The 21,652-nt window shown below is 29.3% G+C and overlaps 2 protein-coding genes across 2 annotated transcripts; one reads left to right on the forward strand and one right to left on the reverse strand.

Moving 5' to 3' along the window:
• Window positions 1–14,020: 14,020 nt before the first annotated feature.
• Window positions 14,021–17,089, forward strand: LOC119679125 (HSPB1-associated protein 1-like). Its single transcript, XM_038091311.1, has 3 exons — window positions 14,021–14,652; window positions 16,041–16,404; window positions 16,463–17,089. The coding sequence occupies exons 1-3, from the start codon at window positions 14,174–14,176 to the stop codon at window positions 16,838–16,840; spliced, it is 1,221 nt and encodes a 406-aa protein (XP_037947239.1). The 5' UTR covers window positions 14,021–14,173; the 3' UTR covers window positions 16,841–17,089.
• Window positions 17,090–17,192: 103 nt separating this feature from the next.
• Window positions 17,193–19,761, reverse strand: LOC119676329 (programmed cell death 6-interacting protein-like; the record flags this gene model as incomplete). The annotated part of the gene is made up of 5 exons (XM_038087569.1): window positions 17,193–17,405; window positions 17,471–17,668; window positions 17,735–18,380; window positions 18,449–19,398; window positions 19,476–19,761. Coding segments are annotated over 5 exons (2,199 nt in total), but the record flags the coding sequence as incomplete, so codon positions are not given.
• Window positions 19,762–21,652: the final 1,891 nt, after the last annotated feature.

Consider the following 21,652-nt stretch of genomic DNA (forward strand, 5'->3'; position numbering starts at 1 on the left):
AGTGCTGCCAAACTACATAAACTTAAAATATCGAAAAATATACAGCGCGCGAATTTTAAATGAGAACCTCCGAAAACCTTTCGGTCACAATGTAAGCCAGGTTACGTATCTAAACAAATAGATATTTTGCACGTATGTGCAAAGTTATCAGTGCATCGCATTTGGCTTCGAAGACAAAGTTTTTGATCTATTAATTAAGCCCAAATTTCATCTCAACTGTAACATAATGAAGCCAATAACGTCAAGTGATTGAACAAAGAAAGTATTCTTAAGTAACATATTTATTTTTCTCATGCAATATTCACACACATCATATACGAGCACATGGCCCGTTAGACACTTACTTTGAGGGGATTTGATAGTTTTATATCGAACATTTTTCTATATAATATCTAAAAAAAAAAATTATTATCTTATTTAAAATTTATAATACATTAATAATAAATATAGATTTATAAACATATAGCCCTTCAATTTATTTTGAGAGTGGACTACAGCCCAACAATTCTTTCTCCCGGCTACGCGTGTGGAGCCATCTATAGTTCACACCTTAATTTATAGGCGGTTTTAACTGTAGATAATACTTTTTCATTATTGTTATAGGTATATGTGAGCATATAGTTTATGGGTTCAATTCGCAGAGCATTTCAGCTGCAGAAGTCCTCTCTTGGATTCGTGTCTGATAAGCACATACTGTGTAAACACAGTATAATTCAAATATTGCTGTCTCAAATCAATTAAATTAATAATAAAAATTAAAAATATTACCTCATTATTAATTAGAATCTTATCTATAAAAACTTTATTATATTACAATGACATTATATGCTTTTATATCGAAATCAATCATTTTAACCCATAGAATATAATAAGCAAAATTATATCTAAATTTTCAGTATCCTCATATTGACGTACGTTCACAAAGAACGTATTTAGAAGTCTCATTTACTAGATTGTAAAACCACGGTTGCCACTTATGGTACTTTAGTACCAAAATTGGTACTTTTTTTTTCGTTTGGTACTCATGTTCAAGAAATGGTACATTTTTGACGACCCAACTTTATTGTGGATATTTCCAATTAATTTTTTTTATAAATGCAACTTTGAACTATTTTATATTTTGTTCATTTATAACACTATGAAAAACACAGAACGAAAAAATAAAAAGGTCCAAAATTTTTTTTTACAGAAATGGTACCTTTTTAAACCAATTTTGGTACAGGAAAAAATTTTCAAGTGGCAACCGTGTGTAAAACTATTCTACCATTCTCTAAGCCCATTTAGTTTAGGTTAAAGCTCCTTTATTGGTAAAAGGACAAAAGCTTTCCGGATTTTATTAATTTAAAATGCAATTTAGATTATTATATATATTTCCATTAAAGTATACTATTCTTTTAATAGAACATTATATAAAGTCTTCCTATACAAATTATCACTCATTTTATAACTAATTTGTAGCATATTAGTGCTCTTAAAGATAATTTTTTTTAAAAATCACATTTATCTTTTAAAATCTTGCCACATAAAATACATGTATTTATTTTCAAACCTTCGTAATTCTATGTCTAGCTTAGGTATCTAATTACGCTGGTCAATTAAACAAATAATTTATACAATATGTGTATATATGTACATGAAAATAAACTAATATGTCATCCCGAAAGTGTATGCACGATACTTGCACGATATGCTATCATTTGTTTTTAGTGCTATATTGTTGCATATTAGTGCTTTTAAAAATAATTTATTTGATAATTCATATTTTTGTCTGCTAGTTTCGAAAGTTTGCCACAGGTAGGACTTATGCTCTTCAATATTTATACTTTTCTGCATGAGTAGCCTTTACACCAATTTCAGATTATTTTATTATAGATTATAATAAAACATACTAAGTGATTAAATAAATGTCTTGATTCTTCTTTATGTAGCTCTTCTTCTCCTGAAGACTTTAAAAACATCACAATAGGCAATAGTTTTCTTAACAATGGGTGTCCTTTAGACCTAATTTACCTTAACAGACAAGCAGACGAATATTTTTAAATGGATTTTATAATGAAGTTGATCAGATCACTTTATGAGGCATTCAAAGTCTCCTTCACATTGTAAATAATGTCGAATGTTACGAATACTTTTATTCAAGGTAGTATGAAGGATCTAAAAAGTATTTTTTGACAAAATGGTTATCTTTATTAAGAGGTTGCAATTCAGTCGCATATTAGATACACAAGAAAAAATGTTATATGAAAAAAATCATAAATGTTATGACTTCTAATGACTTTAACAATTCTAATTCTGATTCCCAAAACAATGATATATACAAATAAAGAAACGAAGAAGTTTCCCAAACTTTTGTAATTTCTTTCACAGATGCAATGAATTAATTGAAGGCATTTTTGTAATAATTGCCCTATAATTATTTTTAGTTGCTTATAGATTTAAAGAAAAATGAATTTAAATGCATATTTTTTCCTAAATTTATGACACTTTAATTGCTTTAAATAAAAATTGTCATAAAAATGTGATAAAACCTAGTCCAAATCGTATTTGTAGAGCACGTGTTTAAAGAGCGGAACCAACTTCTAGAAGAACTACAAAAATTTTAGTAATTCTCAAAGAAACTCTTAGAAATTATATAACTTTATTGTAGGCTTAAGTTCTTAGTGGAGCTCATCCAAGTGTGACTTTAATTCAAGACTGAAGCAAATGAACTTACATGTAAAGATATGAAGACATACAGATTCAAGACATACAGATTCAAGACAAGCAGACATACGGATATGAGACAGACAAATGTAAGACAAATGTGAATATTAGGCAGTCAGACATATTAGACAGATATATAAATAAATTTAAGAATATGTTTTTCTCAAATTTAACAAACATTATATATTTACACACATATAAACCGTTATTTGACTGTATTCTCAAAAAATTTAGATTGCGTTTCTAAAGATTTCTAAAGAGGCGCATTGTCTTCTAGTTTGAGTCATGCAAGCGAAAATTTAAATTTGTTCTGATTTTAATTTTTTTACTCACTCCAGTCTTACAATAGTTTTATTATTCTTTTGTATGGAATATTTAGAGCCGATTTTGTAAACATCATTATTATTGTTACCATAATTATGTTGTTATCAAAAGCGTAACCAGTCATAAATTTGTTTTCCTCATCATTCATCTCCGCCCTATTGCAATATTTTCTTAAAAAGTGGCGCTACTTAAAAAAAATGTATCTTAAATTAAAAGCTCACCTTTTGTTATATATAAAGGCAGAACTTAAATTAAATGCATTGAATTGCATATTAATCATCTTTATTGTATATCAGAAATAGTTGATTAGTACAGAAACGACGGGGAAATTGAAGAGATTATATTATGATTATATTATATTATTAGATTGTACCTTCTGCTCAAAAAGTACTCGGATTTTGTAAATAAAAAACACAAATTTAAATTTTATTCCAAATTTTATCTCCTTCAAAATATGCTCCTTCTGAAGCGATACACATATGCCAACGCTTAACCCAATCTTCCATACACTTTTCGTAGGCCCGTGAAAGTATGGCTTTTAGTTTCTTCAGCGAATTCTCTTTTACCGATTCAATCGACTCAAAACGCTTACCACGAAGGGGCAATATAAGTTTCGGGAATAGAAAAAAGTCGCACGGATCCAGATCTGGCAAATATGGTGCCTGAACGATGACAGTGGTGCCGTGTTTGGTCAAAAAATCGCGTACAACAAGAATTTTCCATAGTAAAAATCGCTAAATACACTTGAGGTAATCTCACATTAACAGCTGCTGTAAACAAATTGACAGATGGCGCTCAAATTTGTACCATATGTCAAGAAAGGGTGTACCAACATAACAAAAAAAAAAATTTTTAAAAAGATCTATTACTTAAAGAGTAGTTAACAAACAACAAAATCCGGATACTTTTTGAGCAGAAGGTATTAAGTTTTTATGACAAATTTTAGAATCCAGTAAATTATTTTCATCATATCATTATTAATATAATTAATATTATTTCAATGTTAGAAATTCTAATCAATATTTAGAACATAAACTTGTGACGCTTTTAGGATTTTACATTTGGCACTTAGTATAATGCTTCATAATATACACCATACTGCACTATAACCATTAGGGTCTATGGCTTTGTATTGACAGTAAATAATATTGCCTGCAAACAACACATAGACCTATTGATTCCTAACAATTCCAGATAACGCTGAACGTCTATATAGATTTTGTAATATGTGTTTTTGAGCATTTGAGAAGAGCTTAAAGCTATATTACAGACACAAAGCTATCAACAATAAAAATTATTTTGAAATGTGTTTTTATATCAGAGATTAGTGAGTTTTGAATTTAGATCGTATGTGATGTAGTTCTAGTACACACGACACATTCTAACAGGGAGTTCTGAACATCTAAAATCTCTAATATTATTTTATTTAAAATTAACTTATCCTTAGAGCTTAATGCATTTCGAATTCAGAAGGTATGTGCTATAATTCTAGTACACATGAGTTAAACAAATAAAGCGTCCCAAACACCTTTGGGTCTTTAACATGTTACTCTGCCTACAAGCTGCCGCATTTTTCATTTGTTTTTTATTTATATCATTGGTACTAGATATGTTACACACCCCAAACATTAGCTTCTGGGGAGCAAGCATTGATTCTATTCACTTACTTTGAAATTTATAAAGTGATACATATAAGAGACAAGTATAACTGTTGATATGTGATATGGTACTCAGAAATATAGCTAGCAAGAAACACAAAGCAGCAATAATAAGATTTAGATATAATTGGTTTTAAATTTTAGATCTTATTTGCTTTCAGATTCAATTCAGATACATGGTGGAAATTCATTCATTTTCGTGGTATATATACATACATATTTATATATATATATTCACATATGTCAATTTCATATATAGTGTGATATATGATATACAATATATATGAAATCTACGACTTAATTGTAAAAGTAATAGATATATTTTCTTTGCATGTATTTAATAATGCTGTCTTATATCGGAACTGAAAGCTAAAACTAATGTAAAAACTATTTATTTGAGTTCAGCTCCTCAGAGTTCTGTATGGCAGATTGCTTCAATTGTGAAAACTTTATTATAAGCTGAAGTTCACAACCGGGTCTTATTTTAAAACATGGAAGCCTATTTTTTTATTGTATAAGTTCTTTAGTTATGATTTTGAAAAATAATATATAACATAATTTTAAAAAATCATAAACAATATATATATAATATATAATCACTCGGAGCTGAACCGAAACAGCGAAACCGAATCAACATATTTATTTTTAAATATACCGGAATGTTAACCGAAACAAAAAATGGAGCGAAAAAATAATAATGTATGAAGAGCAATTGTAGAGGATTCTACGGACAGTGCAACCGGTACAAGTTGAAGAACAATGTGCTTATACTCGTATATTTCGAAGTTACACACAAACGAGTATGTTTACTAGTTTTTACTTTCGTTCATTGAACTTTAAATTTTTTATTTATTGGTAATGCTTGACATGGGTCACATTAAGAGGCTTTAATGACTTTAATGACTTTTTAAGCATTTGTCATAAACACATTAAATATAGTTTTTCTATATCGCATTTCAGTAAGATTATTAAATTTTATTACATAAACAATTTTGATAAAATTTTTTATGAATTTAGAATAATGTTTAATGTGTTTTAAATCGTATTATTTAAGATGGTAGAATAATTTTTGTAATATTTTTAAAAACATTTAGTAAAAGTACCATAAATAAAAAAGAGTTAAATAAAAAAAACCAAAATAAAAATATAAAAATTATACTATAATAAAAACAAAATAATTATATTAAAAAGTATATGAAAAAGATGTATAACGGCATTTTATTAACTATACACTCAGTCTATTCCACAGAAAATAGAACAGTTTTAATATAACGTATAAATTTTGGAATTTAACTAAAGAAATGTCCTTTAAAACAATGATCAATACCTTTGGTTGGTCTTTAATAATATTTAAAAACTTTTATTAGAAAATGTAACTAAAAATAGCTCAGTTTGGATACCAATAGTTCAAGATAATTTCTCATCATCAGCATTATCTTTAAACATCCTCAAACCGTAATTCCTTAGTCATCTTCCTTTACTAAACTGTGTTTTGCATCTAACATATATTAGGTAATACCAATCTAGATAAAGCCTCTCTTTCGCAATTCAATACTGATTGTACTTTCCTATTTCTATTACTATTTTATTACTATTATTCTATAAACTCTTTATTTTCGTTACCCTAACGCAACGATCAATAATTTATGGGTTTCATTGATACAGATTTTAGGCAGTGTTGTGTTCTATTATCGATCCTACGCTATATCTATCAGCGTGTTCTTAAATACTCTTTATTATTTGTTTGTGTTTGACAATAAATAAATAAATATTATTTATCCTTATATTTGCAATAATGATAATTAAAAAAAACCTCCGATCTATTCAAGAAACACTCATTTTTTTTTAATTCGACTTTAATCGCCAACATATTCTCTTTTAAGAGTGATACATTTATTTCATCACTTTTCGATGGTGCTCTGGAAATAGTTCTGAGTTCTACAATTGCTTCTTCATTAGATCCAATTTTTTTCCGACCGTAGGAGGTCTGATCTGGAGAGCATGGTTAATGTAAAAATTTAATTATTGTTTCCATCGATTTGTGACTTCTTGTTTTTCGTCTGGTAAGAGAAAACTCAGCACCCACTTCTGACGTGTGCTTCAATTTTTGTGTAATATAATGCACTACCTTCTGATATAAGGTGTCATATGACTGACTTCAATTTACTATATTTTAAAACTATTTTTTTTCATTTTCTGAAACAACGGTCCATAATAAAATAATATTCAGTTAACATACCTTAATTTTTTTTGTACATAATTTTAAGAATTACAAAGTCGAATCACCAAAACTACTGTAATCTGTGAATTATTCAGAGTATCCTGAAATTTTGATTGGTATCGTTGAAAGAATACTGATCTACACAAATCATATGGGCTTGTCTACAATGTTCTCATTCATGTGTCAAATTGGAGACTTATTTAATGATCTAAATAATTCTAATAATGATATAAGCATAATGATATAAGCATCTTAAATCTTGTTAAGTATGTCTTCGATTTTCCCACAGAAATATTTTTTTAAATTTTATAAACTTTCTACTTACAGAAACTTCCTAAATATTTCATTTATTCCATCTTATCCACAATAAAATTTAAAAGGATAACTAATTACTTAAACATAACCTAAATCTGCAATAACTGCAAAAACTGCATGCCATTAACCTAAAACATGGAACCTGAAATAAGCCTGAAAATAGATTACTTTTCCAACACTTAAAATAGCTAAGCTTTGATAGCCATTGTAATCACCTCTCCACATAATATCTCGAAATGTTATTAGTTAATTTTACGGCACAACTGAAAAAGGCGTCGCGAATGCGTTTAAGATCCGTGGCGAGAGTGGATAATAATTAAACTAAGCAGCTTAGAAAATCTGCCTTTCATAGTTAAATAAAAACTCCATGATAAAATGGATAATTTAGATTTTAATTTGTTTTTTCATTACTTAATTTTTAGTTTATAATTTTATGCAAATTTGCAAAGAATTAATGAGAAATTTAAACTCGTTTCAAAGCAAGAATTGATAGAAATTCATTATTATTATATTTTAGTAAAAGAATCATTAACGTTATATATTAAATACTTCTTAATTTTTAATTTTATAGTTAATTTATTTGTTCAGTTGATTTATTTGTTTATTAATTAACTAATGTAATTAATCGGATATTTTTACTAACGAAGTGAAAGCAATGAAAGTAAATACTTTTTAACATTGTAAAATACTTACATTAAAATTTTTTATTACCTCAAATTAGATTCTATCAAAGAGTATATACACATAGAGTGTGCATGTCGAACAAAATATCAGTCACAAAAATTTTGTTCTACTGGTTTTTTAAAAACCCAGGAATTACTCAATATTTGAGTCCTTTTACTATATGTGTGCAAAGAGACTGTATTTTCATTGATATGTGCACATTATCACACTCAACCGCTCTTTTGGTTATAAATATGCTCATTTGGACATAAAAACATATGTATATACATATATGCATTTTATACTCTGTTCGTTTTCTTTAATTTGTATGTATATTTAAATATGTTCATATTTCGTTTATTAAACTATTTTGTATATATGTTTTGTTCTTTATTATTTTACTAATATTTGCAATATTACAATTTAATTTAATTCTAAGAATGTAAAATATGTACTTATATAATATTCGCTAATTTGACACTTGCTTAACTTAATTAATTCTAAAAATATAATTATCTATTTTACAATGTTTGGTTATTTAATAATACAAATTATTTAAATAATATTCTTATTCTTAACATTTAAAAAAAATATAAATTCACTATATATTTTTATGACTAAATTCTGGCTAAGTTCTTTTACATTATTGTTAATAAGAGTTGTATTAATTGATCTTGTATTAAGTGCTAACTTGAATTGTAGAGCTAACATATTTCATATTCATTTTAGAAATGTTTGTAGATTTTAGACTTCTCTAAGGCCCACAAGCAATGCTTACGAAGTAAAAGCAGAATTAAAAAATCAAGAAGCTGGATTAGATGTTCATTACAGAACCCATTAAACCACTGAGGGGTTTTTTTCTTGCACATTTCTATTATTAAACTTTTAATGCCAATTGCATCTGGTTTATTTTTGAATACATTTTTAAAAACCTCGACATGTTTACAAGAAACATTGAAAAAACTTTCTGATGGCGCAAACAGGTTACCGAAATTTGAAAGAGAGTTATAATTTTTGTAGTAGATGAAAAGCTCACTTGGAGCAGTCAAAATTTCATCCCTTTTTTTTAAGTTTATATTGCAAGATTCACAATTTAGTTTTGAAAGTATTTTTTTAGCTACGTACCCTATTGTGTATCTTAAAGACAATAAATCAATATTTATATTCTTTGAATTGGAAAATGCATCTGATATAATGCAATTTTCGATGTCATTGCACTCTAGATCAGAGGAGGCTTCTACTGCACAGTTACTAGACACCTTAGAGTTATTTTCATCGAGTTCTATCAAAGAAGAAGAAAGCACATCATCAAGGCACTTGTTATCATTATCCTCACTTATTTCACAATTGGCTACATAACTTAACTGAATAATTTTACAAGTCATAACTTTCGCTAAAATATTATTTAATTCACTTGCTGTGGGGTTTGAGTTATTGCCACCTTTTTGACGAAGAATTGCAAAAATATTTTCAAGACTATCTTGATTTAAACGCTTTGTCATTAAAAAATAAATTTCAGTTGAGGACTTTAAAATGTCATCTGCTAATAACAAAGCAGCTTGTAAACTGAGTTGCAGTCCTTCTAAAAAAAACACTTTCTTTGATGTATCTGCTAAAGACACCTGTTTAATATAATTTAGAAAGTATTTAATAAAATTAAAACTTTCATTTTCTAATTGGATTGCTGATCTAAAAGAATTGTCAGCATATAAAGAACAGCTATTCATACAATCAAATATTCGATCAATTTTTTGTATGAAATGTGCAGTTGCCAATGCAACTTCTATAGTGCTTTTTTTAAAACCAGATGTATCTACAACGGTTTTAAATTCTAAGTAAAATACCAAAGTAATCTTCACACGACTACGCTTAATAGAAATTCTTCTTCCCTTATACTTTTATTTGAAAATACTTTATGAATTTTTATAAATTTTGTTGTATTTAAGTGAACACGAAATTGCATTTATAAAACTTTAAACTTAAAATATGATTAATTAATTTTGTTTTTTTTTTTAAATTGAAAACAGTTAAATATTATTTGCTTATTATTATCTACGAGTATTTGTAAAGATATTATTTGATAATTTGTTTTTCCTTTAAAATACATTTATTGTTATACATATATTACAAATTGTTCAATAAAGAAAAAAACTTGAATTCTAAAATAATTAATTTGTTGTACGGTATCTTACTTCAACGGTGGAAATTACATTAGTGGAACGCTGGGTCCCCGCGAATATAAATTTTTTTGTAAGACCTTGGACTAGGCTGAGAACTACCCCGGCTAGGAAAAATTAGGTTCATTACAAATTTTACTGTTAATAAAATTTAAACATGTTTTTATTTAAAAATGGTAACAATATCCTAAGCTGTAAAAAATATAAAAAATGATAATTTTTCAATTAGTAGATATAAAATTATAAGGGTTCAAATTTCGCCAAAATTGTACGAAATCTGAATTTCGCCAAAATTTCATGAAGTTGCGAATAACATACAATAATTTACAAAATATTCTGTGCTGTTTACTTCTACACAAATGTGTTTCAGTTAAACTTGAAAATAAAAATTTCGGTTTTACAGAAAATTCTATAATGAGGAAAAAAAATGGATTGTGAACAAAAAATAAGTTTTTTGGTATTTTTGCAGACATTTATTGCTTTGATATTTTCATTAGTTGCTGTTCTTGATTTCTCAATTGTTAAATGCACCTTTCTACATAAAAATACCAACAACTGTAGTTCAGAGCGCAGAAAAGCAATACAAATTGCTTTAAAACTCATTAAGTACAAAATGCTTAAACACTCCAAACTCTCCCGCATGTTAAAGCTGAAAAATTAAAAATTGAGTCACAACGAGTCCATATGACACAAAAATAACTCAAATACTATTTCCCCGATTTCTGCGACCGATTTTTGTGAAATTGCCCTCACTTCATTTTTAAGATTTTTTGAGTGATGCACACTCTATGTGTATATACTCTTTGATTCTATTTAAATCCAGCTGTATAGTAATTTATTTTTATAAATATTATAATTTAATTTATAATAAATATTAAATACTTTGTTTTAATAAAAAGCTATAAAGTTAAAAATTGTTCCCCTATAGCTTTAAAAAACTTGAAAGTTTTTAAAGAAATTGAGCGTACTTACTTAACGTATTACCTATTTACCGTATTATTTTCCAAAAAATATCAGGAATGTGTTCAATTACTTATAATCCGAATGAAATTGTTAATGAACAACAGTGGAGAGGTGCTTTAGAGATTAAACATTTCGTCTCTTCCAAGAATGAATTGAAGGATCATATGTTTACAAAAACTATATTATTGTTAAGAATTTTAGGACACCTATTGTACTGTACATAGTTACAAACAGGACAGGTTAACTTATAATTCGTGTACATCGGAAACATAAATAGATAGCCAAATGCGCTTAATTTTTCTACTGTAATTTTATAATTATATATAGTATCTAAGCGCTATTACTAAACAACACAAATTTTCGAGAATCTTTAATATGTGATACTAAATAAAATAATAAAAAATGGTCTAATAATCGAATATAAATTGAGATATGTTTGTACACCAAAATTTAATCAACCTAGATCAAAAGTTATAGCTGTAATCTCTTTTACAAATAAACAGACTAACACCCTTCATTCAACTTCTTATCACTCTTCACAAGCACTTAAAGCTCTTTTCTCATTTACATGACTGAATAGTACCTAAACTAAAGTATAGTCCACCCTTTTTTAAAGTAACTTTTTGTTCATGGACTTTGATAGTATAGATAGTTTTTTACCACGAAAGAAGGAAACAAACTTCGCTTAGAATGTACAATTGATAAGGTAAACTAGAGTTAATATATTCTCGTATTCCTATACTATAAGTAATACCAAACATTTGTCCTGGTTTGTACTCCATTGAATCTAGAATTTGTCACAGGAAAATTATTTAATTCTTAGAGTGGTACTATTTTATATTGAGGTCTTAAGTTTAATTAATCCACAATCTGAACTAGTTTGATATCATTTGATCTACGATGGAGCCATAGTTAAAGTGATGGAACCATAAAATAATCACAAGAAAATTCTGAAAACTAAATATCAGAATTGCTTACTAATTTTTTGACATTTTTTCAAATATCCTATTCTTGTGTCAGTGGTTTTATTTTTTCCATGTATATATGTCTTTTTTCTTCCTTTTTCTCTTTTTATTAGGGAGTAGCAACCGGCTCATAATCCTCCCAGTAGTCTACTCCACACCTACTTAACTGAGAACCTTATTTGGATTTTGAAATTTTCAATAAGACTTGGTATTTCTTTATTAACTTATTAATTGCACTCTTTTAACGTTTCAATAGCTATATTTGTTGATATGGACATTTTTTCAAATGTTTAACGTTCACTAAGTTGTTCATCGATATCATTTTCTATTATATTTCCTTTTATATTGATTTTCTCATCACTGCACTTTTTTTAGTTCGCCTTTCAATGAATGTTTTCCTTTTTGAATAATAAAGCTTCAGAGCATATACCGAGAACTGATTGGATGAAGCTTAAACGTACTATACCACAAATAATCCAACCAGAAATGTAGCGTTCATAATTAGATGTACATTCACGCAACTGTGACTAGAGAATAATTTAAGACGCCGTCTTTTGAGACTGTCGCCATATGTTGAACCCATAAACAATAACAAAGAACTTAGCATAAAATATAAACATGAGGACGCTATAAACGCATTAATATGCTGCTGACCGCACTTTTGGAACTTTCCGATAAGAACACAAAAATCATTACCTATAGAAATAATAAAAATGCAAAAACATGAACGTATCATACCAATTACCAAGAAAAATATCTTTGACTGCTAAGAGCGCACCTTTTGTGCGATGTTACATGTCACAAAGCAAGCGCATACCACATTTAACCGACTACTGATCATTTTTTAAAATGTTTTAAACTTAATGACCAGAAGGCAAACACACCCACTACTCGCATTTGTGGCATTTACATCGGTTAATTTAAGCAAAATTTCATTTTAATGCGAATTGCAAACAAATATCATCTATTTTTTATATATAGAACTACATAGAACTACAAAATATTAAAAACATATAAATTAAAGAGGATATATATATGAATAATTTTAATTCGATATTTTTGTAATAGGATAAAAAGAAATAGTCCCACAAACCATTTTTGATCAACTTAATCAGTTCGTCTTATTTAAAAAAAACGAGCAAAATATTACAAGATATACTCAGGTGTCTCTACGTTGAATACAAACAAATAAGATCAATAGGGAAAACTCTATGGTAGAACTAACCTAGTGTAGTCCTTCACAATATAACTATGTATTGTTTGTTTGAAACTACTGTTGTTGAGAATCTGATTTGATGCCACCAAAATACTGCAAGAAACTAGCCCTTGACCTGGTTGCGTTATTCTATTGCAAAGTGTGATCATGCAATAAAACTAGACTGATAGAAACTAGAATCTGTGAGCGAACTCATCTGCTTCTATTTGTATTAGAAGATTCACTGATGGGAATCAAGACAAAATCTGAAGACTATTGTGGTGTGACAATTGCTTCCTTCTTAAAGAAGGATATTAGTGTACATAAATCATTAAAGTGTCCGGTACAATAGATAGGATCTTTAATAAAACTGGAAAAATTAAAACAACAAAATTATCAAAACTGTAATCTATTGTAAATCATCTAATAAATTACTTTAGATACCATTAAGAGAAGTACCGTTTTCTACAAATTTGAAACTAAATTGAAATTAAAATAGCAAATTACTATGTTTTTATCAAAGCGAGCTGGATTAGTAAAATCACAATCGTAAAAATATATATAAATGTATATAAAAATAATCCTATTTCAATAATAAAGTAATTATGAATGTTAACATAAATTATATAAATAGGTTTTAAATTAAAAAAATTAACAATCGTCATTATAATATTATTTTATTGCACGAAATTTATTATCTACCAGTCTAATATTATATTATACCAGTTTTATACCAATTTCATTGAAATCACCATATTGCCACTGTGCAACACTGTTCGCGCAGCTGTTGTCACTTTCTCTATCACTTTGACAGTTCACTGCTTTAGTGATAAGAATTGTAAACTGTGAATTGTTTGGTGTGTACAATTTTTGCCGATTGGCAATAGGGTTTATGCGCTTTAATAAAGAATTTTGCAATATAAACATTTACATCATTTAAATTGTTTACATTTGTGAAATATACAAATTGTTTCAGTAAGTTTTTAGTTATGGCCGAAGGAGTCACTGAAACAGAATGTGAAGAGCGAAAATATTTGCGGGAATTAATATTAAATGTGCACGAACCTGTTGTTTTACGCAATTTCAAACATAATTGGAAAGCATTTGATTGCAGCTTTCTTGAGTGGTGTCAAAAGTTTGATGCGGCCACTGGAGGAGATCAGCAAACATTCAGTTGCATGACACATCGCGATGCTACGCCGCAATGGGAACGCAACTATGAACTTATAAAGATCACAGCCGAAAATTTCGCAAACACTTTTCTTACGGAACAGAAATTTTGGGCTGCACTTATGTACAAAAGAGCAAACGAATTGCCAAGCGTTTGCACAGAAGGTGTCAATTTCGAATGCTTTGGTTTTCCAAAGTCCAGTGGCGACGTAAATTTATGGTTGTGTTCGCCTGGTGCAAACACACCATGCCATTATGATACTTATGGCTGTAACATTGTTGTACAAGTTTATGGCAGGTAAATATAAATAAATTTATTATATTTGACTGCAAATTTACAGCTTCTAGTTGTTAAAGTACTTAGTGATTGCCCTTATTTAAGGGTAGAGATGGTATTGTTTCGTGATAAACTGGAAAGCAGAACTAGGGTTAATAAAGCACTCTATGGGGTGGGTTTAAATGATATGGATTAGTTGTTTTTTCTTTCATTACAATGCAATCATTTTGATTTCGATATCGAATTAGTCCAAAATGGAACTTTGTGTAGATTTTGTACCAGAATGGATATCAAGCTCTTTCCAGTCCATTTTTCAAATTATTCTCATATTATTTTAAAAGAGATATTTTTGCAGTCTATTAGTTGCTTAAGACCTTTATGATATTTTAGTACATCACTTTATAAGAAACAAAACAGTTCCATAGAACGACTTAATAATCTTAAACATATATTTAGCTCATTTGAAGAAATATCAAATCTCTAGTGAATATATGATTTGTCTACTTCAATATATGATAAGAAGTAATAATTAAATGAACCTATATCTTTTTCTGCAGTAATCAATGATCCGGTTAACATATTATATTAAAATGATACGATGATAGTTATCGGACCAATGCAAGAAACGATTACATGGTTTAAAAAGATTTTGGAATAATTGACTTGATATAAAGAAGACTTCTTTTCAAACAATCGATTTCACTGTTACAAAATAGCAACCTTCAGATATAACATAAGATTCTCTCACATCTAATTAACAATATAAAGAGATCTCTTTCTAAAATGTATCCTAGGTATCGCTTATGTGAGTTAAGCGCAATTGCTGACTTTACAGTAATCGATGAAGCGATTGACTAAATAAATCAATAAATCAAAATTTTATAAGTTTAATAGTTTTTGAGACAATTTACGTCTTCCTCTCATTTAATGCCTTTTTCTAGGTTGCGACTGTAAGAAAACTGAATTTCACCTCGTGCGTTAATGCCGATTATTTGCTAAGTGAAACTTGAAAATATTTAGGTTCCTTTTCTAACTAAAGTACAGAACTGCCAAAGAAGAAATTGTCAAGTTTTTTAACTTCTTATATTGATTCCATATTACTTTAATGAAAAGTATTGCACCTTATCAAAGAGATGTAACTCACTCACTAAATGTTTCGAACTTCTACCTGTCAGCTTATACTTAAGGGCTGGCGTTCAAACTAATCCATGGTATCAAAACAGATCATTATTTGCGCTCAGTGTTCCACGTGCGCCCTACGTCCCGAAACTACCCGTCATCAGAAACGAATAAGCGTCCTTCTCCCCTCCAAAAAAAAAAAATCGATCAACTTAAACGTTTATAAGATATAACAAATATAAACAAATTGCTTATTAACGATAATAAATATATATTTTTATTTTTGATAGCAAATCTTGGTTACTCTTCCCACCGAATACTCCACTAACATCTACACGTATACCATATGAGGAATCAAGTGTTTATTGTACAGAAAACTTTCACTCTCCAGATTTGCGAAATATCTCACAATTTAAAAAACTCGAAAGTTATGCACATAGATGTATTTTGAATCCAGGAGATGTACTTATAGTTCCACATCATTGGTGGCATTATGCAGAAGCAGTTGAAACCTGCTTGAGCGTGAACTATTGGGTTTCACTTAAAAAGGACATAGAAATACAACTTGAAGAAGCTATAGTCAAATATATCATGGAAAGTTCTGTTAAGGACATGTTTTTACCGGAAGCACAATATATATTTAATCCAAATCAGGTAAAAACTTACAAAAAGTATTTTGCTTTTAATATATTCATATTTGATTAATCCTAAGATATCAGAGACAATAGAACAGGATATATTATGGAATAAAATGAAATGGTTATTAGATAAAGCTTCGGCTTTAGATGATAACAATAGCAGTCAAGAGAATGAAACTTATCACAATTATCAATATTTACCACAATCCGAAATTGATCAATATTCAGAAAAAGGTTTAAATGTATATAAAGTGCCAACAATGACAGATGGAGCGTTCATGGACTTAATATCAGAGAACGCTAAGCGCTTCGACATGCAGTTTGCGGACGAAAGTGACTCACCGTTACATACGATTAAAGAAATTATGCTTAATAGCATATGCAGTGCAAATGTGATAAAAGTAATAAAACTTGAATTTTATAGACGCTATGCAGCTGAGTTGCTCAATTAAGATTCCAACTTATTACTTTAGTTTAGTTTTAAATGATTGATTATGTAAAATTATATACATACTATATATGTGAATATGCATTTATTTAAATTTCATTCATCATAATTTCAATAATTCAATATATAATTTTCTTAACAAAATACTTGCAAATTGCTTTACATTCGACAATACACAATACAATTTTATATTTGTAACAACAAAATTTATTTAAATTAATACCAAATAATTTTAAAAGTTTTTAACCACAATTCAATTAACATAACAGATTATTAATTCTTATATTTAAATGCTTTCATATCTCAACATAATCACGTGCATTTTTGATATATAAATTTATATATATAATTTATAGTTAATTTAATGTTATATATAAAATTGTTTAAAAAATAAAAATAATTACTTTCGTGAGAAAAAAAAGCTTTCGATAATTGTATTCAGAAATTAGTTTACCAGCCTGGTGGTTTCTGGTTAGGATAACCACCTTGTTGATGTGCAAAACTGCCGGGGTATGTACCATAATGTCCCGGTTGCGGTCCTTGTGGGAAACCACTGTATTGGTAAGCAGCTGAAATATGATATTTTTAAATAACCAAAATTTATATAAAAATATACTATGATTTATACACTTACATCCTGGATAAGGAAGCGTAGCATATGGATTAAAGCCTTGCGGCATTGGTGGTGGCGCATAAGCAGGATACGGCATATTTGGTGCTGCTCCATATGGTACTGGCATGCCTTGCATTTGTTGTGGATATGGCATATTTGTTGAAGCCGCAGTAGGGGCAGCAGGTACTGGAGATGGCGCAATAGTTGGTGCTGTTATATCTGTAAGTCACAAGAAAATTATTCATACTTATTTTATTAAATAGCGAATTTAAGAAAAATAATTACCACTTCCACTGCCTGATGTTGAAGCATAATGGGATGGTAGTGTGGGTGTTGGTCCTGGTGCTTGTCTGCTCGACTCTGTTGTCAAATCTTTAAGCAATTCCTCCTTTTCAGTTTTACGTGCAAAGCAGAAGTCGGAAATCTTATTTTGAAATACAACCAATAACTGCGTTAAATCATTATAAAACTTAGTGCCTTCTTTAAGATTGCCTAATAACTCTATAAAGCTATCATAAGCTGTAGCTAATTCTTGATACAGTTTATCGCGTGAACTACCGCAATTACCAGTTTCACTGATAAATTCATTATGTCCTTGTTGTACATCAGCAATTATTGTTTGTTGTCGTTCAATACTTTCCTTTACTTGTGCTTGCAATGGATTTAATACTTCACCAATGCGCATAAGAGATAGCGCTGGTTCATCTATTGCACCATCCTTTTGTAATGCTTGCAGAAATTGATGTTTCATATCGAACGTCGCACCTTTAAGTTCTGACTCGATAGCATCACGTTCTGCTTTTATTGTTTCCACAGATTCCATTAATGCTCTTAATTTTTGCACACTTGGACAATTAGGATCGACGGTGCCATTAGCACTCGGTACCGCTTGATTTATTTGTTCTGGTGAGAGTGATAATAAGCTTATACCCTTTGAACAAATGTTGAGTAAAAAGAATAATCAATCACTATTTTAAAATAATTTTATTATATATTTACCTTTTGATTGGCTTCAAATTTCTGCCGCACAACTTTGTCTGCTTCAATAGCATTGAATATCACTTCACGATATTTCTTTGCATTAGTCCGGAACATTTCAGTTAATTTATCTGATGAGATTCTAGACCAACGTTCATTAAACTGTGCACGCAATTGATTATCAGAATCACGTTCCTCATCTAGCATACGTTCTGTTTCATCCAATATTTCTTTATTACGGTTAAGCAACTCTGGTAACTCTTTAAGCAATGACTGCACACCATCAATACCACCTTTTTCGCGCACATCACGTGCTTTATCCAGCAAAGAAGGTGGTAATCTACTGCTGCCATCGGTTATTTCTATAGCTGCTGGCAAATTTAAACTTGCCAATACCGCATTTAATGTCTGCGTTGCCTCACGTAATTTCATTACTTCGGCATTGACAATTTCATTCTTGCGCGTATCAGAAGCCATTATAGCATTGTGTAGTTCAACAGGCACCAAATTATCAAATTTATCTTTAAAGTTAGTAGACATAGGCGATGCTAATGGCAATGCCTTGGCCAATTGTGCTTTGCCTGGTGCAGCCAAAGTACTTATGTCCGGTATCATTTCATTATAAATGAACTCATTATCTTTTGTAGATTCTGCTAGGTTCCGTTTAGCACGGTTAAAATATTCATCCAAGTATGTTGCGTTGCCAGAACGTGTTTGAGCTGCTTTGAATAGATCAACTGCAGACCGTAAGCGCGCAATTTCTTCTCCAATCTTTTTAGAGGCGCGACAGACCAAACTCTGATAGAGCTGCGTCAGCGCGTGACAACCAGCCTGCTTACCAGCCACAGTTGGTATCCATTCTTTATCCCATAAGCTACGCACAGATTCTTTTTGCATGGCACGTAGAACATCAGCATAGAATTCTTCAGCCTGGCAGCAGAGTTTTGCAATGATTTGATCTTTCATATTATCTGTTAAAAGTAAAAATGACACAAATTTAATTAAAATATGCAATAATTAATTAAAAATAATTAAATCAGACTTTTACCTTTGATTGCTTTCAGTATAACAACTTCCTGCGCTTGTGCAATCATTAAAGCTTGCAGCACAGTCAACATGTCTTGCGTTAAATCTGGAGTGGGTTCCGAAGGAATGGCAGCTGGTGTAGCACCTTTCAAATACTGGAATATACCTGCACTTTGCTGTAATAGTTTCAATGCCATTTTCAAGCCATCATCACAATCTAACGATTGTGCAGCCGCTACATTACTTTGCAGTGCCGCTATGTTGAAGAGTACACATACCTTCTCGTACAAAAGTGAAGTGTGTGCTGTTTAAAAATAAGATAATAATTATAATTAGTTATCTAAAAGTTAGATAAGATTTATTTAATGGTATATTGCACATATATATATTAATATAAATACATATAATATCATATACAAGTCAAAACTGGAACAGAGTGAATGCGAATTGAAACGAATGCCTCCGTATTTACATTGATATCTACCATATTCGAAGTGGGAGTGTATTTTCTGAAAAACTTAGCTTACGTTCCTTCCAACTACATGATCATTGTAGTGTTTTACAAACACGGTTTACTGTCATTAATCTCGTTATCAAATAAATTCATCGCAATGAAATCTTTGGCAGGAACATTTACATTTTCAGTGATAACCAAAAAACCAATGTTCTCCTAATATCTAGGCTAATATCGGAATTTATTGGAACTTTCAATGAGGGGTCGCTAAACTTATTGGTTAAACTGCAATGTAGGGGCGATGAACTTGTCAGGAATGGTACATAATTTTCGATATCATCAAATCCAGTAGATGTAGGTGGTCCTTACTATCACTTAAAATGGCTATATTAACATTAAATATTTTAAAATGGTACTGTCGTACTTGTGCCTTGAAGATGGAAGAAGAGAGTTCTTACTCATCTAGAAGATATTACCGGTTAATCAAAATTACAAGTGGTTTCACAATACTAATGTGGTTTCTATTAAAATAACCAATTCGTCTTCAAAATTATGACAACACAATAAGTCAATATAATAGATGTTAATGAGCTGCGACTTCTTGTAAGAAAGGCTAACACCAATATCTTCTATATGCCATATTATATGTATAGATATATTAACAATACTTTTGACTATTGAATTCAAATCTGTAGTTCGTTATCTTTCAGATATCTGGGTCTTTGAGAATAATTGGTTAAAATTTAAAAATTGAGGTTTTAAGAGGTAAACAAACATTTTTCGTGTCTTTAGAAAATTTGCAACAAACAAAATGATAAACATTTTCTCCTTAGGCTACCATCAACAAATTTCTCTTCTTTTCTCTTAAGGGAGAGATTTTTCATATCGTCTACAAAGACTTATTGATGCTCACCAATTTCCGTTGAAGTTTATTGTGTCCAAGAAAAACGAACCAGATATGTTTGAAAGATGACTCAATGTAATTAGTGTCTTTATTTTGATCTATTCTGAAGTATTTGGAATGAGAGTTTGGTATTAGTAATACGATATCTTGAATGTTGCCTTTTAATTACATATGTTTTTCAAAACATATTTTAATATTTATATCTTATAAGTTCATAAAGACTAACTAAAAAGAAAAACATATTCCATAGTATTGACTTAATTTTTTATTTATATATACGATTGACAGGTTTATTTTTTATTAGTATTTTATATTAATTATATATTATTCTTATTACTAGTTGATTGATAAACAATAAGCAATGCTATGAGCTGTAAAACCACCTGAATAACTTATTATCATAATGCACTGAAGATCTTGTTACAGTGGATCACTCAAGTCGTCACAGACACTATTAAGTAAAAGTGCTTTAGACACTAAATCGTGTTTCATCAAGCAAAGTCGAAGAGCTATAAGCTACTTAAATATATTAATTAGTGAATTCATACTGCTTATATAAAATCTAAATTGAAAAACATATTTAGTAATGAATTCATTCAGAAAGATGTCAATTTTTATACTAAATAAATTATTTACTAATCATTAATCAGTGAATATTTTTTTCAACTAGAAAATAACTACTTTTAGTTAGGGATATGGTCTGGGTAGTATTTAGAACCCAATGTTAACATTATAGAGAACTGCAAGGTATTTATTACCAACCGCATCTCCACGTCTTTACTCTTTTAAACTCTTCTTTTTAAATATTTAATAAAAATATTTTAATTTTCAGTTCAAAGAC

Source organism: Teleopsis dalmanni, chromosome 2, assembly GCF_002237135.1.
Source record: "Teleopsis dalmanni isolate 2A chromosome 2, ASM223713v2, whole genome shotgun sequence".
Classification (NCBI taxonomy): domain Eukaryota; kingdom Metazoa; phylum Arthropoda; class Insecta; order Diptera; family Diopsidae; genus Teleopsis; species Teleopsis dalmanni.